Consider the following 26632-nt stretch of genomic DNA (forward strand, 5'->3'; position numbering starts at 1 on the left):
TGAGAGTCTGCAAGGCTCCTGTGTGATGCTGTACGGACCAGCACAAAGTGAACATGGCTTAGAGAGGCCTGTCAAGGCTGGGCACCGTGACAGCATTAACATGACAAATGGTTGCAAACTGGAGAGGAAGTGTCCCTTCTTAAAAAGCCAAAAAGCAGCGAGCACCTGCAGCGCATATTCATGGTTTATGATCAGGAGGCAACGTTAATGGCCCATAATGTGATTACTATAAGGATTTTTATTAGGAAAATTCCAACCAATTTGGCATTAATTAATGTACTGTTAACTTTCGAGTGTTACTCGCTTAGTCCTTGGAGGGTTGGAGAAAATAAACCTGTTGTCAAAACCCTTACCCTGAGAAGTAAATAAGAGTTGTTTTCTCCTCGAGAGGCCCTGAGGTAATAAAAACAGATGAGTCACTGCCGGTTTCAGTCCGTATTTATGGAGCCTGTGAGTCCCTTCCAGAGAGGAAAGAGGGGACAGAGATGAAAGTGTCAAGCAGCACAAGGTTCCAGAAGGAACTTGGAAGCTTCTGTCTGGGTCAGAAGGCAAGAAGTGCATCTGGGGCAGGCCTGAGCCATCAGCTGCACTAGGCTGCAGGGGACCCCCGCCTCATGCCTGCACCCCATTTTGTGCTGCAAATCTATCCGTGCATTACATGACTCCCTTGGGAATGGCAAAATGGGTCCTGCCCACAATCCGTTTCCCCGCCGTGGAAAATGAGCTCTCTCGGTGCACCTCCAAGAATGATTCTCAAGTCCCCAAACACTGTCTGTCCCTCCTGTCTGTCCATCTGCATCGCATACACTGCTTCTGCTTGGCCTCTGTGTCTCAGCCACATGGGCGTTCCTTTCATCTACCATGCTAATACACACGCGCCACAGGACATTTGCCCACACACTGAGCCCTCTGTACGGAGACTCTCTCTTACTCACTCTTGCCCAGAGACCTCCTCACTCCTCTGTAGACTGCAGCCTATAGGACGTGCCTATACCACCCGGTGGTAATCAGATTGGGGGGGGGGGCTGCCGTAACAAGAAAACATGAGATGGATGCTGTTATAATAAATACAGAGGTCATGCGACAGATCTGGTAGGAAGAGATTTATTGTATAAAGGCAGAGACGGAGACATTGGGGAGGGGGTGCTCCAGACACAGGGAGGGGGAAAGAAACCTGGCGGGGCGGTGGGGGGGGGGGAGAGAAAGACAGAGGGGGAGGAGGGAGAAAGAGGGAGGGAGCACACACGCAGTGACGGGTTGGTCCTTTATATTTGGCACATCTGGCACACCTGTGATGGCAGCAGGTGATAAAGTCAGAGGTTACTAAGCAACCTAGAGGCAGGCTAGCATGTCCTATATGCTAACAGGTGCCTTCAAGGACAGAGATGCATCATTATCCCAATAGTTGGAAACTCCTAGTCCATGGTCTGAGTTCTGGCAAGTGTCCTCTTCTTGAATTGCAGATAGCTGCCTTCCTTGTCTTAGAGAGAGTCAGCTTCCTGTCTATTTTCTCTTCACATGGGCACTGATCGCACCAAGCCAGGGCTCTTCCCTTCCTGACCTCCTTTAACCCAGTCCTCCCCCTTAACTAAGGTCATGTCTCCGGAACCATGACATGACATGGTAGGCTTCAGCATCTGAACTACCACAGTGACTCCTGTGGACAGTGTCTTTGATAAAGGCCCTACTTCCTCCCTGGGCATTGAGGAATTAGAAGAAGGCTTTCACGGTGCTCAAGTCTTTGGAAAGAGGGGCTGAAACAGTGTGGTGGGGGCGAAGCTGAAGCAGGAGACAGAAGAGGTGCCCTCCCTCACAAGGCATTATGTACAGCACGAGTCCCGATGAGCGTCAGTGCATACTCCACCACGAGGATCTTGTAGCTGTTCATGCGTTTAACATCTCTCCTTCCTGGGGAGCATGCCTCTTGGGAGTAAAGGCTTTTGTGACGGGCTTTACTCTGCCACCTAGTGCCAGGCAGCATCCCCCTGGCCCATTCTAGAAACTCTTTGTCCCCTAGGCAACCTTGGAAAACAAGAGGAGTGGGAGGAGTGATGCTGAATGCCTTGTGATGTGTGGGGCAGCCCTTCCTGCTCGAGCATGGTCATCTCCAAACTTGAGTGGCCCCTGCAGAGAAGCAGTGCTTGAGAGGGGAGGGGGGGCTATAGCACCTTTCAAGCGCAAGGCGCCACACCCTATTTTTTTGCACCCTGTTTTTTACATGGGTGCTGCAGATCTGAGCTCAGAGTCTCAGGCTTGCATTCAGGTACTTTACCAGTTGCACCATTTCCAAAATGCCAAGTCTTTTCTTTGATGGGTGTCTCACGTAGCCTCAAATTCACTAGGTGGCTGTGTTTGGCTGATTTCTTGCATGGTTTAGCATAGGTATTTCAGGCACTTTCCTGGTTCTGCAGTTTATTAGCAGGCCAGATCAACTGCTTGCTCTGAATGTCTGCTCCCTTATCTGGGAAGTGGGGACAATCAGTTTCATCCCAAAACCATTGCAGTGTAGGGAGAAGATGTAAAACTGCCACGCAGCCAGCAGGGCACAGAGGACCATGGCACAGCATCTTTATTATGATGGTCCTTTCATCCTCAGTGCCTAGAAAAGGCCATACCAGCAAGGTGGACCAGAACTCACGCACTGCGGCCAGCGTTTTCACAGATGATGTGCAGCTGGCCGAGTGACTAGGACCCGGTGAATTGCGGGGAAATGTACCATACGCCATCAATATCCATCCCACCAGTTTTCATTTATTGAGCCGTACATCATTAGAATATCCCTGGGCTCTCCACAATAAAATCAATAAGACGGCGCAGCCACGGGCTGTGGTTTAATAACTCCAAACTTGAATAGGGGAAAAGAAAATCAGTGAGCAGGAAAATGTCCTGAGTGCTTGGTCAGAGAATAGAGGGAGACTTGTTTTGGTAGCATGGGGAAAATTAAGAGTGAGCCAGCCTTAGCCTTTAGATAGAGCAGGGGGCTAGGGAAGAGAGGTGTGGTTGCTTGAATGTAGGCATCAGAAAGTCTGAGTACATATTGCCACTTGAGGATTTCTAAGGAAGGCTCAATCCAAGCACCCAACGTCACCTCAGGCATGATCACTAGCTGACTTCATTGCTGTGAAACCACAACCAAGTGTGTTTACACAAACTGGGATGCTGCAGCCTCCCCAGGCAGCATCACCTCACCAGACTACAGTCTTATGTAAATATGGTCCATCCTATACCCAAATATCATCATCTCTCAACACGTGACAATTCTTAATTTATAATTTGTCAGTGTGGAGCCAAAGAAAGATTTTTCTGCTTTGGTTTGCTTTTCTGTTGTGCTAAGAAAGGGACCCATATCCTTGTGCGTACTAGGAAACGCCTGCTCACCTCTTAGCTATGCCCAAGCCCTGTGTTGTTTTCTGATCTTGTTTGCTTGTTGTTGGCTTGAGATCTCCGTGTGGTTCTGGTAATGCTGGTGGGGCTAAGAATCCTGGACCTGCGCCGGTGGTTTCCACACACGACCCCTTGTCACTATCACCCTGGGAGAGGGCTCCTCACAGGTCACGTCCTGTTCTATGTATGCACTCAGTTTCCGACTCCGGAGGCATGTAGTTGGGCTGGAATCTGCATTTTACACATATCCCCCCACTTTGGTGCTGCTGTTATTCCAAGACCATCTTTTGGGGACCATCACTTCTCAACGAGGGAAGATTTTTGCCTCTGCAACTCCATCAGGCATTGTTTAATGAGCTGAGACCTTTCTAGTTTGGTCACACTGGGCAGGAACTCCTGTCATATGATCGCTAAGGCCAGATATGCACAGGACAGGTCCCCACATCAGAGAGCCATCTGCACTCAAATAACAACAGAGCCGAGCTTGAGAGCCTCGCCCAGAGGAGATGGCGGTCAGAGGGTGCTGGAGAGCGGCCACTGGGGCTATAGTGAAGGGAGTCGAGAGCCGAGAGCTTGGGATCTTGTTCATCAAAGCCTGACTGTGACACATACTGGGATCCAAGGCAAACTCTGTCCTGGCCTCTTGTCCATCTCTTGGCTCTGTGATCATGAGCACCATCCTCACCCTCTCTGAGCCCGAATCGATGATCTAGAACCAGGATCGTCCATGTCTGCAGGGTGGTGGCACAGCGCTGGGGAAAGAGCCTGGTGGGTGCTTAGTGTCCTAAAGTCAAGGAAGCTCAAGAGGCTCATTCCCTATGGACCCCACCGTGTCGTAAGCAGATGACTCCCCTAGAATCCCTCCTCAGATGATTCTCAATGAACACTTCCAGGAAACCTGGAGTGAGCAGAGGCCCTGAGCCTTGGACCTTTTCGTTCCTCCGGGGCATGGAGGACTGCCTGGCATCACCTGGCTATGACCTTGTGACCTTGTGACCTTGTGTCTGTGTTTATCACGCTCAGCACATCCTAGCTGGGAAGAAAGCTGGTGGAGCCGAGTTTCCATCACCCGTGTGCCTGCTTCACCGCATGCCTTCTCCACCATCCTCCTGCCCTCTCGATCCTGTAGTTTTCACCGCAGCAGCTTACCTTCGTGTTTTACTGAAGTGGACTTTAAGAGTCACTGCCCATCAGGGTCATCAGCGGGTCTCTTGCAGTGTCTGTGAAGAGGTAGAGCTACACAAGGAATGCGGGTCAGGTTGGCTGTGCAGGACGAGCACTCACGGCTAGGACAGACAGCTCTGGAACAAATAGGCTCACCCACTGGAGACACACTATGGCCTCATGCAGAGCTGGATGGACATAAGAGTCTGGTGTTGTCATTGTCCAGTCTGCACACCCTGTGACAATGACGTCGAAGTTGTCCCCATTATAGCTTTATGTACATTCAGTCTCATTTGTAGGGGAGTGTTCTTCAACAGATAAGGAAACTGAGGCACAAGAAGTATAGTGAGCTGCTAGTGAACAACGGGCTTGTGCAGACTTGGCTATACACCTGTATGAAATGGTTCATTGAGCCAATGCAGGATAGGTTCCTTAGAAAGCAATTTTTAACTTAGTCACAGTAGAGTACAGCAGACCACACCTGTTCATACCCATGTTTATAGCCAAGTAACTCACAGCAGCCAAAATGATAGAAGCCACTAGTGTTTCCATTAACAGACAGATGGATAAGCACCCGGTGGCATGTCCACGTTTGTCCCTGAAACGGAAGGAAGTTCTGACATATGCTACAACATGAACAAAGGACATTATACTAACTGAATAGCGACAGTCATCAAAGGGCATATATTGCATGATTCCACTCATATAAAGTTCCTAGAGTAGCTGAACTCAGAGCAATAGAGGAAGTAACGTTGGCTGGCAGTCAGTGAGAAGGAGAAATGGGAATCTCTGTCCAACTCTTACAAATGAAAAGTATGTCAGAGGTGTGGGTGGCAGTGAAGGATACAGAGCAAGGCAAAGGCGTTTAAAATGGCAAAGGTGTTTAAAATGGCAAAGGTAGTATAGTTACTCTGGTGTGTGTGTGTGTGTGTGTGTGTGTGTGTGTCCAGACAGATGAGAGCTTCAGACCTCCTGGAGCTGAAGGTATAGGCAGCACGTAAGCCACCCAGTGTGGGTGCTGCACTCAGGCCATCTCCACAAATAGTATGCGCTCTTAACCTCAGAGCCATTTCTCCAGCCCCAAAGAGTGGCCATTTTATGCTCTATGTCTTTTAACACGATTTACATGGAAAATAATAAGGACTGTGACAGGAAAAGAAGGAATAAAAAACAAAGGCTGAGATGGTTTTCCCACAACAGAACCATTTCTCTGGAGATTTAGGGATGTGAGGTGGGGGAGCCACCCCCACCCCCAGCCCCACCCCCACCCCCACCGCCTTCACTGGCCTGGAGAAGACCCAGTTGCAGCTGCCATGTTGGCAGCTCCTCAGGCACTTAGCTGGCTCCTCCCAGAGGCTTTAGTGGAAAGGTCTTCAGCCTAATCTCCTCTAGGAAAGGAGAGTCCAGCCTCCAGCCAGGTGGCTGGGTGAGCAAAGCCCGCCACCCAGCCACGTGCAGCAGTTGGGGCTGAGCCTTCCACGTGTGCCTCTAGGGGCATGTGCATGGCTGAAGCTGTCTGCCTTCATTCATCAGTCACAAAGCATTCCCTGAGCTTTCTCCACCAAGCTGAGCTCTGCCCAGGGCCCAGAGGCCAGGCCTGCATCCTACAAAGAGACTAAAGCAGAGGCACTAACTGACGACGCTCAGGAAAGGCAACCAGATTGGCAGAGAAGTACCACTCAGGTGTTAGTCCCACGATTGCCTTCAAACCCCCAAGGTATTCAGATTTTTCCGTAAATTTCTAGAACTTTTCTTTCTCTCGCTGGTGAAATAAAACCTGGTTCTGGTGCCTGAAAGACCCAGTGTTTTCCTCTAGACTGGTACTCCCTAGAGAGGGTCATTTCTCACTCAGCAGTAGGGGGCTACCCTGACACATACCTCCATAGATCTTGAGATAATTAAATAATAAATTTTGAGATGAGGGCTGGAGGCAGAGGGCTCAGTCAATGAAGAGGGCAGATGGCTCAGTCAATGAAGTGTTTGTTGCTCAAGCATGTAGACTTGAGTTTCTATCCCCCAGAACCCATAGTGCCAGGGAGGGTGAGACAGGAGGATCCCAGGGGCTTCCTAGCTGGTCACCTTGGCTGAAACAGTGAGCTCCAGGCTAAGACAGAGATTTTCTGTCTCAAAAAATAAAGTGTAGAGCAGCCGAAAAACACACCTGACATTGATCAGGTGTGTTGAGTCTCCATATGCATGAGCCCACACATGCAAGCAACCCTTACACACACACACACACACACACACACACACACACACACACACACACACACGAACATCCCACACCACACACACAAGCAAATAATTGCATAGAATCCGGTGATGTAGCTCAGTGGTAGAACACTTGGCTTCTATCCCCAGCACTAGGGGAAAAATATATATTTCCAGGAGGAAAAAGCCTCTCCTTTCCTGATTCTGAAAAAGAAGAGGCTGCTTGTGAGCCCAGGGCTTCTGCTACACTCATCCTTCCCTGCATGGTGCCATGAAGGATTGGGGGTGGGGGGAGATGGCCTGCACACCCCACTTAGTGGATGAGATGCCGGTGATCAGAGAAGTTAGGTGTCTCCCCGAAGCTCTGCGGGAGAAGCTGGGCCCTAAACCCGGATCTGTGCACCTCTCACTCTGTTAAGCTGGCTGTGCCCCAGCTCAGAGCCTCTGACCCAAACCTATTTGCACACAACCTCATTTCCACTTCTCTTCAGTCCAAAGAACTGTCCAAGCAAGCCAGAAAATGACACTCTCCCATGCCAACAGGCACTCTGAGGATATAAACAGAACCAACAGAGAGGGCCTTGGTGAGGGAGTCTATGCCGGGCCAGCAGCTCCTTCCCGTTCTTGTTCCTGTGATCTGGGGCAGATGTTGGGGAGAAACATTCCAGCTGTGGGTGATTACTGCGAGCAGGGGCTGGGGTACGGGGAGGGGTTCTGCTCAAACCTGAGTCAGGGCAGCCTTGGGCCGGAACCCTTCAGGGCTGGGCTTGGCTGGTTAAATTTAGCTTGCTTGGTTCTGACCATTTGTGGCCAATGGCTGAATAGAAATGCTCCAATCATGCTTTCATTTGCTGAGCATTTGTTACAGGCTTGGCCCTGTGCTCCACACTGGAGTAAACACACACGGGAGGGAGCTGAGACATCTGTACCTACGTCCGTGTCTATGTGTATAGATACAGATATATAGATATAAATATAGAGATAGAGATATCTCTATCCACTTATAGTGGAGAATGGCAAGGCTTGCAGAGATCACATAGCACCACCTAAAGTCTCAAGCTCAGCCTGACCAGAGGCCACACTCCAAAATGCTTGCATAGGAGTTTATAGAACTCTTTGGTTAAAAGCACATACGGTTCTTGCAGGGGTCCGGAGTCTGGTTCCCAGCACCAGTGTTCCTCGCCCACAACCTTTTAACTCCAGCACAGAAGGATCCAACGCCCTCTTCTGGTTTTCATAGGTACTGTACTCATATTTGCAAACCCACACAGATACCTACATGCACACATAAATTAAAAATTTTAAACGTTATAACCCTGGCATCTTTCTTCCATTTTCAGATTAAAATGCCACAAGGCGCTTCACTCACAAACATAGCCCGCAGCAGAGCATACACACAGTAGCAGCTCCCTGTCCTTCACGAACCCATTCCAACATGGGAGCTGCCTCAAGCCTGACAGTATTACACGACTCAGCACAGTCCCTCCTCCCCGCCTGTGCGCTCAGGATGAGTGTCCATGTCTTGTAAAGGAAATGGCAGAGAATTTGCTCACGGTCTCCAGCCTTCTCCTGCAGACCAGAGAGCAAAGCTGGATTCTTTATAACACCCATTATAGTAAAGCTAATTGTGTTTAGAATCCAACAGCAGGGAACCGTCTGTCATGCTCAACAGTTGCATTCCGTGTGTACAAGTCTGTGTGTGTGTGTGTGTGTGTGTGTGTGTGTGTGTACAGATGCATGTGTCATACGTGTGCAGGCAAGGGGACCACCTTAAGTCTTGTTCCCGCAGACGTTGTCCGTCTTGGGGCTCTTGTTGTTTATTTGTTGGTCTTTTGCTGTTTCCTCTCCATTTTTGAGACAGCGTCTCTAATTAGCCTGGAGCTCACCGAGCAGAGCAGACTGCCGACGGTAGAGCTTCAGGCGTTCTTCTTCCTCCATCTCCCTAACACGTGGGATTCCAAGTGCACCACCTGTGGGATCGAACCCAGGACCTTATGTGTGCAAGGCAAACACTTTTTACTGTCTGAGCTATCTCCCCAGACTGCACACATTTGGGATTAAAACAGATATTTTCCGTTTGTAGTTGGTTGGCTCCACTAATGTGGATCCCATAGGTACAGAGGAAGCCTTCTTCCTTCTGCTTCCTGTCTTTATGCACACACCTGTTTGGTTACAACTGAGGCGTAGGGATAAGCTTCACAGGGTGGTCACCGGAATGCACTGTAAGAGAAGCTATGTAAAACTCCTAACTTGATTCCTTCTGGAAGATTCTTTTGAACTGAAGCCGAAGAAAGTGTCATGGAGGACAAGCTGCGCCCTGTGGATCTCTTCCGCTCAGCATCTTTGAGGCCCAAGGGTTACATGGTCCTCATGTGTCCCCTATGAGACTGAGGCATGCTGAGTTGGTGTGAGAGGCTGAGCCGTGGTCCAGCCCATTAGCAGGGGAGCAGCTGAGCCCCCCTCCTCAGTCTCCACTCCTGCCCTGCCAGCACATACTTGGTATTCTCCCCATCGGTGTGGCTTTTAACATTCATCTGCAGTCTGCTTCTCTGGCTGCCTCTAATCACTCTGATTTTTTCCACTTATTTTCTATTTTATGCCACAGGAATCTGATTACATTGTTAAACTTGTGCCTCTATCTCAGAAGCTGGACAGAGTGAGAGTTTTAGCCTTTCAGAGTCCCCTGTCTGAAGAGACCCCACATGATTCTGGCCACATAATGTTATCTGTCTAGCCAATGGGAGTTAGCTGACATGCTTCTGGGAACAGATTCCCCCCTCCCCTTATACAACTGGAGACAGTTTGATGGAGCAGAGTGACAGTGTTAGAGCTCCTAGATCACAGACTCATTCCTCAACACAGCTCCCTTCGTCCTTTTGTTCCCTCTTTCCTCCCTCCCTTATTTACTTCCTTCCCCCACCCCCTTCCTCCTTCCCTGTCTCCCCTCCCTCCCCCTCCCCCTCCTGTGCTATGGATGCAACCTGGTCCCTTGTGCGTGCTTGCCTGGCACTCTACCACTGAGCTGTGTACCTCACTCTTGAGACACACCTTTCCTCTGTGTTCCAGGCTGGCCTCAAACTGGCGGCTCCCCTACTTCAGCCTCCTGAGCTCAGCACCACAGGTGTGTACTGCCACACCCAGCAGCTTAGCTGCCTGAGTCGAAGCTTTCTTGTGCACTAACGCCAACTATCCTATCCAAGAGTGGTTTTTTTGTTTTTTAAGACTTGATAGCTGTTCCGCTGATGTGATCTGATTTCCACACACTCCCTTCCCTGCTCCAGGATTGATGTGTTCTGCTAACACCCTAAAGAGAAGTTACAAAAGGTGTTGCTTGTTGTTGTTGTTACTGTGGTGGGTGTTGTTCTTATTGTGGTGGGTGCTTTATCATCATCGATGCCCAAGTCCCTTTAAAGGACAGTGCAGGGTCACTGTACCAGGCCTGGTCACTACCTGACACCACTCTTTGGCACAGGACACGTGGACACAGCAGGATAACTTTGGGCATGGCCGTTCAGCTTCTACTCCCACCTCTGCTTTTGCTATGTGACCTGGGAAACGTGCCAGATTCTCTAAGCCTCCTCCGGTGCTAATGCATTCTTAACCAACACCAAATAATAAAGGACCCTGAGCCCCCATCACGGCTCTTGCATGTGGCAGACCCTCAGGACACACAAGCTCCTCTGAACCACCTCAGCAACCGCTCTTCATCAGAATTTATTTGTTCATTCACTTCACTCATTCAGCAACTCTGGCAAGAGAAGCTGTGACTAGAGACCAAATGATAACTGGCATTTGTCGTGATGGGCTGTAAGGTGGCCATGTGAGTGGCTTCCTGAGATGGATGGATGGATGGATGGATGGATGAGTAGGCAGATGGAGTGGGTTTGAGTGTGTGTGTGTGTGTGTGTGTGTGTGTGTGTCTGTGTCTGTGTCTCTGTGTGTGTTGTATGTATGCATGTATTATTGTACTATGGCATGGCTATGTAGGTAGGTGAACAGTTGGATAGATGAGTGGGTAGGTAAATGAATGACTTGGGTGGGTAGATGGGAAGGTGGATGGATGAGTGGATGGATGCAGCATTATTGGTCATCTGGAATCAACCCCTCGTCAAGTACAGAAGTTCCTTCACAGCCCCTGTGAAAGCCTCCAGGTCCCTGCCTTCTTACCAGCAATAACTTACAAGGTATTTCATTAACAAACAGCACTGTCAACTTTTCTTTCCAAGGTCTCAGTGTGGTTGTGTAGTCTTAAGTTAGTAGTTAAGGGCATGCTCTTTAAGACCTTGGTTTGCATCTCAGCTTAACTAATTGAAGCTGTATGACCTTGAACAAATCCCTTGGCCTCTCTGAGCCGTGGGTTTTCATCTGAAGAATGGAGTTAACAGCAGCCTCGATAGGTTGTCAGGAGGATTAATGAAATAATGAGATCAAGGCCAGACCAGGGCTCCAAACAGGTATTGTTATTGGACGGAGCCAACATGTACCCTCTTGAAGCTTTTGTTCTTCACAAAGCACCTGCTGTGTGTCCGATTTTACCTGGGCATCATGTATCCGATGGTAAATAAGATGGATAACATCTCTGGTCTCTTGGACCTTATGCTCCAGCAGAATGCTCAGATAATAAACAAGCAAACACATAAACAACTTCAGGTGGTGTTAAATGACGTGCAGAGAATTGGAACAGGTGAAGTGAGAGACGGAGGGCGAAGATAATCTTTTATTGGACTTGCACTAGTGACAAGAAGGTGTAGCCATGCTCAGCTCGAGAGAGAGAGAGGGGGTCCAGGGACCAGGAGTCACTGTCAAAACACCACCCCAAGATAAAGGACCTTGTTCAGGTAGAAAGCAAGAAATGAAGGAGTGAGCTGAACGTGCGCATGCCCACAGCCGAGGTCAGAGGAGGGGCCGTGTCAAGGTGAAATCCAAGCCCTGTGGTTTCCACCTTACTCTTGTTGGTTTGGGGGTTTTTTGTTTGGTTTGGTCAATTGGTTTTGTCATTCATATTTAAAATGTATAGGTTTCACTATGTAGTCTAAACAGGCATAGAATTTGTAATCCTCCTGCCTCAGCCTTCTAAGTACTGGGATTACCAGTATGTGTGTCACCACTCTGGGTTCAGAATAAAGTTAAACTACAAAATACCAGTCTCGGGGAAAGCCAACAGCAGTGTCAGGCTTGTGATGCACTGAACTGGGAGACTGTTACTCACCGGCCGTGGCCCTGGAGACGGGGATTTTCTAGGGCTGATTTGGGGATAAAAGGTGTCTGGAACTGTTTATCCATGTGGATTGGGCATAGGATCTGTCTCTCAAAAAGTAGCAGACGAGAGTCTGTGACAGTGGCAGATCTCCAGCCTGCCTGATCCTGGAGCTCAACTGAGTCATTAGGACTCCAGCCACCTTTCAGAAGAGCTTGCCTCTGTGTTGATTTCCTTCTGGCAATTTCTCTCCATGTGGGGATGAAAAGACTCTTACCATCTTCTGGTTTGATGTGCAGCAAGAACTTCTTTATCTGATAGCTCCAACAAGGCTAAGGCATTGTCCCCTTGGCAAACCACTTGTTTTGCTGAACATCCATCCCGACAGTGATGCACCAAGGGAGTGCCGAGCTCTGGACAGCCAGTCCTAACTACAGGCCATCTCTGGATTGATAATGAAGATGATGCTTCCCACATCTGCAGATTGAGCACAGACAAGAGAAGGAGCCACAGATCAGATAAAGTATCTGATAAAGAGCTGAGGAAAATAGCTCAGTCAGTAAGGTGCTTGCAGTACATGCATGGTGGAGACCCAAGGACAGAGCCTCAGCGCCTATGTAGCAATCCCTGTGCTGAGGAGGCAGAGGCAGGAGGGTCACTATTGCTGTGATGAATCATGACCAGAGAAACTTGGGGAAGAAAGGGTTTAGTTGGTTTACACTTCCATGTTACTGTTTACCACTGAAGGAAGTCAGGACAGGAAGGTCAAGTACATGGAGACAGAGGCCATGGAGCAGTGCTACTTACTGACTTCCTCCTCATGGCTTGCTCATCCTTCTTTCTTATAGAAGCTCAAGACCACCAGCCCCGGCATGGCACCACCCATAGTGGGCTGGGCCCCCCTACATCAATCTCTAATCAAGAAAATGCTCAGCAGGGTGTGGTGGCACACACCTGTAATCCTAGCACTCGGGAGGCAGAGGCAGGCAGATGTCTGTGAGTTTGAGACCAGCTTGGTCTGCAGAGTGAGTCCAGGACAGCCAAGGCTACACAGAGAAACCCCGTCTCAAAAAACCAAAATAAATAAATAAAGTAAAATAAAAAAGAATGAAAATGCTCTGCAGGCTTGCCCCCTGACTGATCTTCCGTAGCATCTTCTTAACTGAGGTCTCCTCCTCTTCTCAGATGACTTTAGCCTGTGTCAGTTTGACACAGACAGTTGAATGTATGTATGTGTCAGCCTTTTCAAACTCCTCTGGTGCAGAGAGAGAGAATGCCATAAGCACCCCAGGGTCTCCCGCCACCTTGTATCTGGACACCATAAGCACCCAGGACTTGCATAGCTCAGCTGAATCACGCTCTCGAATTCGGTGTGGATGCTGTACTCCCGTCCCCAGGGGAAGTTTAGGAGACTGTCCCTGCTTCCTGAAGGGCGGGCCATCCTCAAGCTCACCTCTGTGGTCTTCTGGTTTCCCCCCAGGCAAAGCCAACAAGAACGTCCAGTGGGATGAGGACGCTGTGGAGTTCATGCCCGCCAACCCAGTCAGAATCGCCTTCGTCCTGGTGGTCCATGGCCGCGCCTCTCGACAGCTGCAGCGGATGTTTAAGGCCATCTACCACAAAGACCATTTCTACTATATCCACGTGGATAAGGTAACAAGCCTTATCCTACTTATATCCCTGTGCTGGGCTTCCTCTGCTGTCAGCCTGTCCATCTCGGATCCTTCCTCCCTCCTCATGAGTCCAGACTGATGTCTAGAGGACCCAGCATGTGGTTCCTAAGTGGTGTGTGTGTGTGTGTGTGTGTGTGTGTGTGTGTGTGTGTGTGTGTTACTTTCTGAGCGTTTAGCTGTAGCACTCAGCTTTCCCTGTAGATGTTACTTCTCTGGCTCTTTGTCTTTTTATTCTTCCTCGACACATGATAATTACACATATTTGTGGGGTACAATTTGATATGTTGGTGTATGTATACACAGTGAGCCATTTGGTTCAGGAAATTAGCATATCCATAGTTTAAATGCTTCTCGCTTCTTTGTGATCGGATCACTCCGGATCCTCCCATGGGGTGGTTTTTTTTCCCCCCCAATGGTCTACGTTACTGCTCACATTTATCTTCCTCCTGCATAATATAACACACACAAGGATTTCTTCTCAAAACCCACCTGTGCTGTGGTAATTTTTTTAACCTCTTCCTCTCCCTGTCTAGTGCCACTGCCCGCCCTCACAGATCTGTGAAACCAACTATCCCAGGAGCAGGCTCACCTTTTCTAGAAAAGTCCAGGTGGCTGAGCTTTCCTTTTAGATCATGCACTAATCGCTGCTGCCCTTGCCTGACTGTAGTCACCCCGACAACAGTTGATGAACGGGTATCAATGGGTGCAGCTGTATACCAATAAAATCTCATTACCAAACCCACACTTGGCTTGCTGACCCTGAAGCCATCCTTCCCCAAAAGATATGTGCCTGCCCAGAACCATAGACCTCATAAAGTAGAGGTGGGAAGGTTGCTCTGAAGCCAAGTGCAGTCCCAGTGGAGACCATTTCTCCTCAGAAAACCACAGGCTGAGGCAGTCAGTCAGTGGTGGAAAGTTCATCCAGCAAGTACAAGTCTCAGTTATAGCTTTAACACTAAATCAATCTAAAGAGACAAGAGGGCTATTTTCATCCCCAAGATGTGTTTCTAGTCCCCCTGTAAGGACGTAAGGGGAGAGAAATGGTCCTGCAGGGCAGGGCTTAGAAACTCCACCTCCTACCTCAGACGACTCCCCAAATGTAGACAGACCCATGTTTTTGTGCTTGGTACCCTGAGATAACAGGCAGAAGTCATCCATTGTCCTGCAGCGCCCTAGGCCCCGCCATCTCAAGCTCCTGGTTGGCTAGCTCAGCAGTGGCCCTGCGGAATCTAAACTTCAGTAACCCATAGTTGAAGATTGATGTGGAAAGACGCAGCAGTGGCCAGATCCACCATGACCACAGAGAGAGAGAGGTGGTTGGGGTGTCGCGGGGCTGATATTTTCTTGGCTGCTTACTGACCCCTTTTCTCCTTTTCTTTCCTGGGAAAAGCGTTCCAATTACTTGCACCGGCAAGTGCTCCAGTTCTCCGATCGGTACGACAACGTCCGAGTCACCTCCTGGAGGATGGCCACCATCTGGGGCGGTGCCAGCCTCCTGTCCACCTACCTGCAGAGCATGCGGGATCTCCTGGAGATGACGGACTGGCCCTGGGACTTCTTCATCAACCTCAGTGCCGCCGACTACCCCATCAGGTGAGGTGGTCAGCAGCTCCAAGGCAGCCAGGTTCCAGGGCCCTGCTTTCCTTCCCTCCTCATGGCACAACAGTGAGGTCACAGGAAAGCACCCAGGCCGTCAGTCAGCTTCCTGCCCAGCAAAGCTTCCTGCCCTATGATGTGAGCTGTGTTTTCTCTACTACATCAGCCAGCATTGCATTCAGAAAGCAGAGCACAGAAGTGGGAGAGCATTGTGTTCTTAATGAAAAAGGCCTGGGGAAGCCTGGGGAATATCACTAGGAGAAGATGAGCTAAATGGGGCTGCCTGGGAAAGTGTCCCCAGGGAGTGAAGAGCTTGGAAGTGCGGTAACGGGATAGTGAGCGACTGGGCGATAAGGCACAGAGGATCAGAGAGTGGTCCTAGACTGTGTCGTGGAACTCTTACTGCAAGCCACATGTACGAAGTGTGTCTTGAGCAGAGAAAGAACAGGTCTGACCTTGATGGTGCTCCAAGCAGGCCAGTAGAATGGAGGTTGCTTACAAAGCCACATAGAGGAAGTGAGAGAGACCCTGGGGAATTTACTCTAGACTGAGATGTGTTGGCAAGCAAGGGTGATGGCGCTCTGAAGAGCACAGAAGAATGTCCTAGACCAAGGTTTGTGGGTTTGTGAGCCGTGCTCCGTTGACATTTGGGCTGGCTAATTCTTTGCAATGGGGATTCCTCTTGCACTGTCAGGTATTTATTAGTGTCTTTGGTCTTTACTTACAAGCAGCATACCATGTTCTGCCCATTTATGGCCTTCTCATACAGCATCTGAAGATATTGTCAAATGTCCCGTGAGGTCCAGATCACCTACAATTGAAAGCCACCATTTCTTTATAATATATGTGTGTGTGTGTGTGTGTGTGTGTGTGTTGTTGTTGTTGTTGTTGTTGTTGTTGTTGATTAAAAAATTAACATTTTCATCTGAAAAAAATCTAAAAATGGATGGCACATCAGCCTGGGGCAAGGGGACTTGGGCTGGACAAGAACAGGACAAGATACTTAGAGGATGCAGGCTCAGACTCTCACCAGACTGCTCAGCACAGAAACCTAAAATCAGTTCTTAGCCGACTTACAGGAACATAAATCCACCCCTGTGACAGGCGGGTAACAGCAGACTGTCGCAGAGCACCCAGCAGCTGCAAGGTGCTCAGTGCACGTCAACTGTTGGCATCTATGTTGCAACCGAGACTGCATTTTTATCTTTGCTAGGGTCTCAGCTACCCTCCTCAGACTGTGGGTGGAAGGTGTGTTGTTCTTCTTCTTCGAGGTGTCTTTAGCTTTACACCCCAATGTTTGTCCCTGTGCCTGGCTTGCTCTCCCTCCCGCCAGGGTGCACACCCTCCCCTTAGCTCTTCTGTGCACTCCATCACATCAGCCATGAGGCTAGCAGCGCCTCGTGCTCTGGGCTCTGCTGTTTCCTCTTGCTGTTGTTTTCATGAAGTCGCCCCGCACAAAAACATATGGATTTTGCAGATGAATGGTTTCATCCTGGGCAACTCTGATAGGTTTCACTTCCCATCTGCTGTTCCATCTGTAGCTTCTAAAATGACTCCTTCTATCCCAGGAAGAATAAGAAAGTTAAGAGCTTTTCTAAAGGGGGGGAGGGTGGGAGTGCCCACTTCAGACATTTCTAAGAGCCTGTGAGGACTTAGGGAGCATTTGAGGACAGAAGCAGCCCAAGGTATCCATCCTGAGGCCTAGCCCCCCCCCTCCCCAGGATTGGGAGTAGACTCTTTTCTCGGCTAAGAAAGACTCCCAGGCTTACTGAGTCATAGACTGCTAGTTCCTGGACATAGGTATCCATGTGAGTTGGTGCATGCTCCTTCAATTGTGTGCATCTCACTTTTCCACCTTAAAATGAGTGCAATAGCAGTGCTTTTTGCAAGGGGCTGTTGGGAGAGGAAAATGAAAAACGGTACCACGGAGGCATCACACAGAGCCTAATGCGTAGCAAGTGCTGGGTAAATACAGGCTGGTCACAGCAGTGGGATGATGTGTGCATCGGAGGCAGCACTTCACACCCTCTCCCTTCAAAATATTTCCCCTTTCCCTCTGGCAGAGTGAAAAGGCCAGTGATTATTTCCTGACTTTCATCCCTTCCCAAAGTGTAAAAAGCAGAGAGAATCTGTGAACAGTGTCTCAAGAGAAAAGACACAATTTGTGTATAAAGGAGATTCCTGTGTGGGTAGCAGACAAGTTAACTGTGCTCAAAGACCCCATGCCTTCCCACCCTCCTGGTGATGGGGTACTGCCCTGTGGAGGCTCTGATTGATGCTAGTTAAGTGCCCAAGGCATGGCTGGCCCTGAATGCTCCAGGTTCTAGTTTTCATCAAAAGGCATGCCAACTGCGTTTCCATCTCCTGCCTACCAAGGAAGTAGGCCATACCCAGTGTCCTTTTGACTGACCACATGTGTGTAGGATGAAGCCATGACCATCCTCCCTGTGTGAGACATCCATCATTAGAACCGTTGCTTTAGCAAAAAGTAGAGAGTTAAGTATGTCCATAGCCCCTCCCAAGGTTCACTTTCTATCTGTGGTGTGTTTTGTGTGTGTGTATGTGTGTGTGTGTGTGTGTGTGTGTGTGTGTATGTGTGTGTGTGTGTGTGTGTGTGTGTGTGTGTGTGTAGCAGAAGTTATTGTCTAGGGAAACAGTGTTGGCATATTTCAAGCTAAACCCAGGATCTACATTTTCTGCCTCTTGGGGACACCGAGCCACAAAAACATAAGCCGCGGGATTCACTACGTAGACACATAAGTTGTGTTAACCACAGACTCAACCTTGTGTCTTGAGAGAGTCCTAGTGCTGGAGACTGCAAAGTTGAAGAAGTTAGAAAGTACACGTAGATGGGACAGGAGTCAGGTGCTCAGGCCTCTCTAGGGCCTCCCCAAACCACTGTTTATATGAGACCTAACAAGGAAGCACTTCCCGCTAGCTAGAATGTTCCAGGACCTTTAACACATATTTTGATTCTCATCCTATTAAAAAAAAAAAAAAGGTTTACAGGAAACCAGTGGTTTAACAGGCCCTGTGAGCCAAAGCCTTGCCAAAGACCAGTGGTTTAACAGACCCACTGTGAGTCAAAGCCTTGTCAAAGCCAGTGATTTAACAGACCCACTGTGAGTCAAAGCCTTGTCAAGGCCAGTGATTTAACAGGCCACTGTGAGTCAAGTTTTGACAAGACCCGAAGCAGAGCTGAGAGCCCGAGGGTTAGACATCAGTGTGGACACCCAGATTCAGTGTCCAGTTGCTCCTGTATCTTCATCATCGGGTCTGGGTGGGTGACAGAATCCCTGTAACCGACACCAAGAAGTAGCCACAGCACATGGGTGCACAGCACAGAGTGCTTGGCAGGCGCTCACCGTCCGGTGATGCTGTGGCACGGTGTGTTCGGGTGGGATTGTTGCTTGATCCTCTCTGCTGAGCTGGAGAGCTGTCTCTAGCAGGTTCTGGTTGCCTGGGGCAGATGTGGAGTTACAAATGGACACTGGAGGCTTGGGTTTGAAATCTAAGCTTTCTTTATCTTCTTCCTTATTATCTTACTACCCAAGCCCTTGTGATGGCACTTTAGGGGTTTCCTGGGGAGGGAAGAGTTCAAGCTAGCCAGGGCAGGCCAGTGGGGAGAACCCTCTGTACCCATGGATGAATTCAGCAGATGGGGCTCCTTTGAACAAACTCAGGGGCTTCCCAGGCCTACTGCCCATCCAAGCCTTGACGAGAGACCCAGTCAAGGTCTTGTGATCTGACATGAGTTTGATCTACAGAACAAAGACTTAAGTCCCGTAGGTCAAAGAAAGGAGCCAGTGAGACAGGGTTTTGAGGTGACCTATTAATCTATTGATGCTTTGGCACCCAACCTGGGAAGCTTTAGGGGAAGCAAGCCTGTATCCATCTTGAGAGATAGTGACAGTGGCTATGGGAGAAGAGATGGCAGGGCCCAAGTCGAGGTGGGGAGACCATGGAGAAGGCCATAGCCTCTGCTGCTCCCAGAATCATGGCTGCAGAACTGCTCTCCACCTCCAGGCAGAGGCAAGCATCAAGAAGCCATGTGAGAGCCCAGAATCCAAGCAGCCCTTTAGCCTTACAGTCACACACACACAGCCTGGCAGCAACCTTCTATTGGGGAACGAAAGCCCCACACCTGAACAGGTAGCAGTCTTCCGGAGACTCACAGAGAATTTCAGTGGGAGATGGAGCTAGGGACAGAACAGCCCAGTGGCTTGAGGCAAGAATGTGGTAGATCAGGTCAGAAGGGTCTCTTATGAGCCACAGAGATCACAGCCTGTGGCTTTAAGGAGAGTGGAGGTGGAAGTTATCCTCTTTGTTTTCTCATCTGTTGTTGTTGTTCTTGTTTGGTGGTGGCAGTGCATGTGGTGGTGCAAGTGGTGGTGGTAGTGGTGGTGGCGGTGGTGGCAGCAGCAGCAGCAGTGGTGGTGGTGGTGGCAGTGGTGGCAGTGGTGGTGGCAGTGGTGGCGGTGGTGGTGGTGGTAGTGTTTTGCTTTGTCTTGTTTTGTTTTCTAAGACAGGTTTTCTCTGTGTAGCATTGGCTATCCTGGACTTGCTTTGTAGACCAGGCTGGCCTCGAACTCACAGAGATCCCCCTGCCTCTGTATCCCTGAGTGCTGTCCTCATCTGTTTTATAATTGTGGCAACATGTGTTGCCGTCTCTGCTGTTTTTTTAAGGATGCAGATGAGTGGTACTGAGTGTGTTCACACTGGGCAATCACCAAGCCCATCAGTGCCCAAGGACTGTCTTGACCTTGTAAAACAACTTCCTCCCGGCTCTGGTCCTTGGCAACCACCCTGATCCATCTCTATGGGTTGGTTAACTCTGAGGACCTTATGGAATCCTGCCGGGCTTGATTTGTAGCTGTCTTATCTCACTTAGCATAACGTCCTCAAAGTCCAGCCGTGTGCAGGTGTTGCCACAACGGCCTTCCTTTTAAACACTGAATAATGTTTGCTTGTATGACCACGTGGAATGATTCTAACTCTTGACTGTTTTGAATAAAGCAGTCATCAGCATCAATGCAGAGGTACCTCCTCCTCGGGTCCCTGTCTCTTTTTCTTAGCTGAGTCTGGATATTGTTAAATCGTACTATAATTTATCTTGGTCTTTTTGAGTAGCAACCGTGATGTTGTACATAATGGCCACACCATTTTATACTCCCACAACACTGTGTGAGAGTTCTGCTTTTCTCACAGCCTCTTGAATACCGTCTTACTTGCATGTGTAAAATAATTATCCTAAGCAGGTTAAATAGTCTCTTGTCCTTTTCAAGCACAGAAACCTTTAAAACAAAAGCCCAAGAACCCTGGGACAGCTGATAGACCTGTTTGTAGACCAGATAAGGAGCTGTCTCCCAATAGAAGCTTGCAACCCATTCTTTTGTTTTTATTGTTGTTGCTATGGTGATGGTGGTGATGGTTGTGTTTGTGGTGTGTGTGTGTGTGTGTGTGTGTGTGTGTGTGTGTGTGTGTAATGTAGATGCACCTGACAATGGCATGTGTGTGGTGATCAGAGGAGAGGACAACCTCTTGTTTGTCCTCGGCTTCCATTTTGTTTGACACGGGGTCTCTTTTTCACTATGGCATACGCCAGGCAACCTAGCCGTGAGCTTCCAGGGTTTATCCCATGCCCCACCCCCATCTCACCCTTGGAGTGCTGGGATTACAGACCTTCCTTACTGTGTCTGGCTTTATGTGAGTCCTAGGTGCAGGACCAGTGCTCTACCCACTGAGTCCTCAAATGATCCTTCTGGAACATCACCCCAGCCCACATCAGTCTAATTTAACATTCCCCAAGTTTCCCCATCTTTATGAGTGAGATTTGTGCTCTCTTAATCAGAGGCAGGCGGAAACTTGTGCACCCTTCATGGTACTGCTGTCCCTAGCGACCACCACATAGTCTACCAGTAACCCTCAGGACACTCTCACGTGACACCACATAGTCTACCAGTAACCCTCAGGACACTCTCACGTGACACGCTCCATCCCCATCCAGGTCAGACCCTCATTAACTCAGGCTCAGAGGAGCCTCCAGGGGATCACAAGCTAAACCAAGCCCTGAGGGACAAGAACTTTATGGTCAAGGCCCTGGGTGTGTATCAGGGGAGAGGGGAGACATTTTTCTCTGTGTGTGGTTTGACCACCATGGCAAGTTTCTCAGTCAGGGAAATGTGGGTTCCAAGTGACTCGGGGCTCTGCTTTGGGCCAACTGATTACAAATCCTCCATGTGTGAGGATCTCTGCACATTTAAATCTCCACATATGGTTGTAACACAAGGCAGAGGGCTGAGAGCCACTGTCAGGAGGTAGGGGCGGAGACATTCATCACAGAATTACAGGAACAGCACAATAACTGCTGTGGTGGAAAAGCTGGGGAGATGGCTCAGTCAGTGAAACACTTGCCAGGCAGGCATGAGGACCTCAGTTTAACCCCCAGCACCCCGTAAATGATGGTAAGTGCTTTATAACCTCAGTGTGGGGGAGGTAGAGGCAGGTACATCCTGGGCTCACTGCATAGTCAGCATAGCAGCCCAATTAGTGAGTTGCAGGCTAATAAGAGACCCAGTCTCAAAACACAAGGTGAACAACTCCTGAGGTACAACACCTGAAACTGCACATGTACACACACACACACACACACACACACACACACACACAGACACACACAGACACACACACACACACAGACACACACTTGGGTCATTGAGTTTGACCTGTGCTCTTTCAGCATCTGAGCCACTTTTGTCTTTGCTCAGAGTTGCACACCCTCTTTCCTGCGACCCTGAAGCTCCAGGCACAAAAACATCCAACAAAATCTCCACCCGGATGATGTGCGATCTGAAAGGGTGCACCTGCTCAGGCTGCTGTTGCTGCTGCGGGGACTGGGAGACGGAGCCCTGCCAGTAATTACGCTGTTATCGGCCTTGTTTGCATCGAGCAGCAAAATAAACATATCTCTAGCCCTGTTATTTTTCCAGCCGACAGCCCACACCCCCACTTTTGCAGAAATGCAGTCTGTTTCCCTCCTGCCTGATGCCTAATGTATTTTAGAACATACAGCTCTTGGGCCTTCTTGAAACTAAGAGGACCCTGCCCCATTATCTACTAGACAAAAGGGGAGTAGCTGGAGCAGCTGGAGCAGCTGGGGTTCTTGGCTTCTCCCAAGAGTCAGATGAGAACCACTCTGGTTCCTCAGGAAGCTACAAGTGGTCACTTTAGTTTAAGATGTTATCTTAATCCATGTAAATAAGGATGGAGGTTTCTGGAAGGATGAAGAGAAGTGCACTGTTTCAGTGGGAAAGTTGCAGAACAAAAGGCAGGAAATGGATGGGAGTTTTTCCTGAGGACTGTTGCCAGCATGCAGCAGTTAGCTCCTGACTCACAGGAGGTACCATGCACACTCCTGGGAGACACTTGTCAGCACTTTCTACATCATTTCTTCTTTAAAAAAAAAAGTCCAGAGTACTGGAGGGGAATGTTTTGATGGTTCTTTCCTGAGTGGTGTTGAGTCTACTCTCCGGCCTACAATATAGCACAGTTGGTTCCTTCATCCAAAGGGTGCTCCTTGGGAGCCTATTGGAATCCAGGTAGTATGCTAGCCCCGCCTATTGTATTGCAGGTAGTGTGCTAGCCCAGCACCCTCAGGTAGTATTTTTTGGAGTGATGGAAATGCATCCAGACATATCATCCAATGCTGTGGGCCACATGGGGCCACACAAAAAATAAATGTGCCTCATGGGGCAAAGCAACCAACTGAACCGTCTTGCTGGTCCCGGGCCCTGTCACACTTACTCCATTGTTCTAAACTGAAGCTCTGAGGTGGTTTCTCCCCATCTAAATCCCTGTTGGATGAGAGCTGAGGAGAGAGTTACACACAGGAGAGCTCAAGAGCCAGCCAGCTAACCCATTCTGCCGTGTCCTTACTGTACCCCACATGGTCGCATACACAGGGCACCAAGATTCACTCGATCCAGACTTGTATAGGGTCACCAGCCAAGCAGGGATTCCAGTATGGGCTCAGTAGACGGCCAAGGTCAAGGCGCTCTGTATGGCTGTCCTGGGCTGCCCCTGTGCCACATGAGCAGCTGACACCAGAATGGCAACACCAACCCATGCCTCCACAGCCAGCACCCATGCTGTGCTTGCCCAGCAGGACACTCCCATCCCTGTTGATGCCTCAGACCTTGAGTTAAGTACTGTCCTGTCACTCCCTCCCAACGAGACGATGGACCATAGGAGACAGCTTAGTGACCTCTTGCTGCCCCAATGGGTTCGTTAACATCATGGGGGTGATGTTAATACAGAGTTGGGCAATTTTTACATGGACATTGTTCTCCCCTGAGGACAATGCAGATTTGAGCCAAAATCCCCATGTGATTATGAGTTGTAGACAAAGCCATGGCCTGGACTTTCAAGAGATCGCCTCTTTATCATCTCCTTCCTACCTCCCTCTTGTTCTTACCCTCCCCCCCCCCCCTTATATTAATGCAGAAGTACTGATGGGCATGCCTGTAAGGAAGTACATGGCTGAGGGGTGTAATCTCAGTTAATAGAGCATGTGTAGAGCCCTGGTTTGTGTCACCAGCACCACAAAAACCCAGTGTGGTGATGCGCATCCGTATTCCCAGCAGTGGGTAAGAGAAGACAGGAAGATCAGGGCTTCAAGGCCACCCTTATCCTTGGCTACGGTACTCAAGGCCACCTGGGATACATGAAACCACACATCACAAAACAAAAGAAACCCAAAGATGGGACTGAAGAAGGCAGATGTCTTCGTCTGTAGTTGAACCCCTCCAGCAGCCCCTCTTCTCTCTGTGACACAGGGCAGCTCATTTCCACGCTTGCTCTTGAATTAACGCACCTTCCCGGAGCTTCAAGTGGAAGCTTCCTCCGGATCCTGCTCGATGACCTCCTTGTTGGCCCCGCCAATGGAGGCTTATCTCAAAACCGAGTAGCCTGCACAGAGACACTGCCCGAGTACCCTAGGCACTCTCCAGAAAGGGACTGGACATCTGGAACAGCCACTCGCTTAGGGGAATGGGCATGGCTTAGATATAAAGCCTCATCACTGTCTGTCGGCCAGTGGTGAAGCAACCCCACCTGTCCAATCTAGGCAGCTGGAGATTGGACTTGGCACAGGTCCCATAATGCTACCTTGTGACTGAATTGAGAGGAGGAAGGACCCATCTTCCTTGACCACGCCAGCCAGCCTTCCCATGGAGGAAGGTGACATGGCTATACTAGGCTTCTGTTTCTATTTCCAGGAGTTAGAGTCATGCCCAGGAGCTGCCGCTGCTCTCCAGTGTCTCGCTCCTCCATCGGAGGAGGAGGAGGAGGATTCTCCTTGGCCCTACTTAATTGTGTTCATCACTCAATGTTACTTGGCAAATCCTGCCAGGGGCACAAACACTGCCACCCCTTTCTCAATTATGCTCCTTGTGCTAGGATCTGGTTTAAGGCCAGACGATTTTTGATTACAGAGTCAATCTTTGTTTAAAAGTTTGCCACCCTGGGGAAGTTTCAAACAAGTTCTTTTCAAACAATGCGTTCTCTGGACACCTGGAGCTAAAGAGTCCCATTAACTCAGATCACTTTCGAAGGTGTGGCAGGAGCGTTAGGCAGCTGAGGCAGTGTCCGGAGTGGGCCTCAGAGGGAGGCACGGATGCAAGCCCAAGATGTGTAGCTTCGCATTGAACTGAGCTAACAGGAGTCAGTGCTTTCTCATGACTGTCCCAGACCCTGCATCTATCCTTGGGGGTGCTAAATATTTCCTGGCCTCTCTTAACTGCTTAGCCATCTAGCAAGAGAGGATGTTCAGTGTTTCCATTTTTTGCGATGAGGGTTGTGAGGACATGCCCACCTGCTGAGAGCCACAGGTCAGACTTAGATGTCCTCACGTCCTTGAGGCCTCAGAATCTTGCTTGTGACCCACAGGCTGTTTGTGGTCTGCAAATATATGAGACTGAGGTGAAATTTTTTAAAAAGCATGAACACTTAGATACTTTAACACATATAAGAAATAACTGATGCAGCCAACCTGACATTCCTGAACTAGAAAATCTCCCTTCCAAAACAAACAAAAAAAACAAGATGATTACATAAGAAAAAAATTAAAATGCAGCAACACAATGAGTAAGGGGCCCTTTGATCATTCCGAAAATCTCCATTGAGTGCCTACTGTGTGTAAGCCACTTTGCTGGGTACTGGGCAGGGGTAGGTGTTTGATGCTCCAGGCTTGGGGAGAGAGCAGCCTATGAGAAACACTACCATGAAGAACACTGTGAACAAGAAAGACACTGGCACACTGGAAATGCTGGAAAGTTCAAGAGTTCAAAGCCATCCTTACCCACAGCTACAGGGAGTGTTCAAGGCCAGCCTGGGATACACGGGGTCCCACATCACAGATCAAGGAAAGCCAAAGCCATGGAGAAGGTAGAGGAATAGTCAAATGGAAAGACACATTTTATTGGGTAAGAGACTGAGCTCTCTCTCTCTCTCTCTCTCTCTCTCTCTCTCTCTCTCTCTCTCTGTGTGTGTGTGTGTGTGTGTGTGTGTGTGTGCACGCGCGCGCGCGTGTAATGCCATGTGTCTTCCTCAGTTTCTCTCTACTGTATTCTCTTACTAGATCAGAAACTTACTGATTAGCTAGCCTGGCTGGCTGGTCAGTGAGCTCCATGGATGGAACTGTGTAGTTCCTAGTGTTGGCATAGCAAGCACACACCACCATGGAAATCCAAACTCACACCCACATGTTTGTACAGCAAGCACTTGACCCACTGAGCTGTCTACCAGCTCCTAGCTAGATTTTATAAAGGGTAAATATTTGGTCCTGTGAACTGCATTGATCAATGGTCTCTACATTTATGAAACTCACTGTTATAGCAACAAAGCATCCACCGGCAAATATGTAAGTGGATGGATGTTCCTGTGTTACAATAAAGCTTTATTTACAGCAGTGGGCCATGGTCTGCAGGCTCTACACTAGCTCATCCCAACGTAGCTCACATGTTTTAGAGATTGGCCTTTCTCAGAACACACATCTCAACCCTTGCAAGTCTAGCTTCTGACCACACACACATTTTCCTGGATGCCATCCTAGATAACTCCTTCAGCCAATATACCATCTTCTGGTCCCCTCGGAGGGCCAGTCTTCAGGGTCCCAGACAGAGGATTGCACATTCCCAATGCCCTCTGGTCTCTCTCCTCTGCCTTTGAACGGCAATGTCTAATGCATCCCAGCGGGCCTCTTCTCCAGCCCTCTCTCTGGCTTAGATACAGTTTGTGAAATGCAGCCCCTCTGTCAAGGTGGCCTACCAGAGCCAGCCAAGAAGGGAAAGGCAGCTGGTTTGCAGGCAGAAGTCCATGTCGTTAGTTCAATCCAACCCCCTGCTGTAAA

General features: G+C 49.3%; 1 protein-coding gene across 1 annotated transcript in view; it reads left to right on the top strand.

The window, feature by feature from the left end:
• XYLT1 (xylosyltransferase 1) overlaps positions 1 to 26632 on the top strand; it is a 294773-nt gene that overhangs the window by 205942 nt on the left and 62199 nt on the right. The window contains exons 4-5 of the mRNA XM_084774200.1: positions 13437 to 13609; positions 15020 to 15222. Coding sequence (XP_084630326.1) covers positions 13437 to 13609; positions 15020 to 15222 — 376 coding nt within the window. The remainder of the gene's footprint in view (positions 1 to 13436; positions 13610 to 15019; positions 15223 to 26632) is intronic.

The sequence above is a fragment of the Acomys minous genome (assembly GCF_964271855.1).
Source record: "Acomys minous genome assembly, chromosome: 2".
Lineage (NCBI taxonomy): Eukaryota > Metazoa > Chordata > Mammalia > Rodentia > Muridae > Acomys > Acomys minous.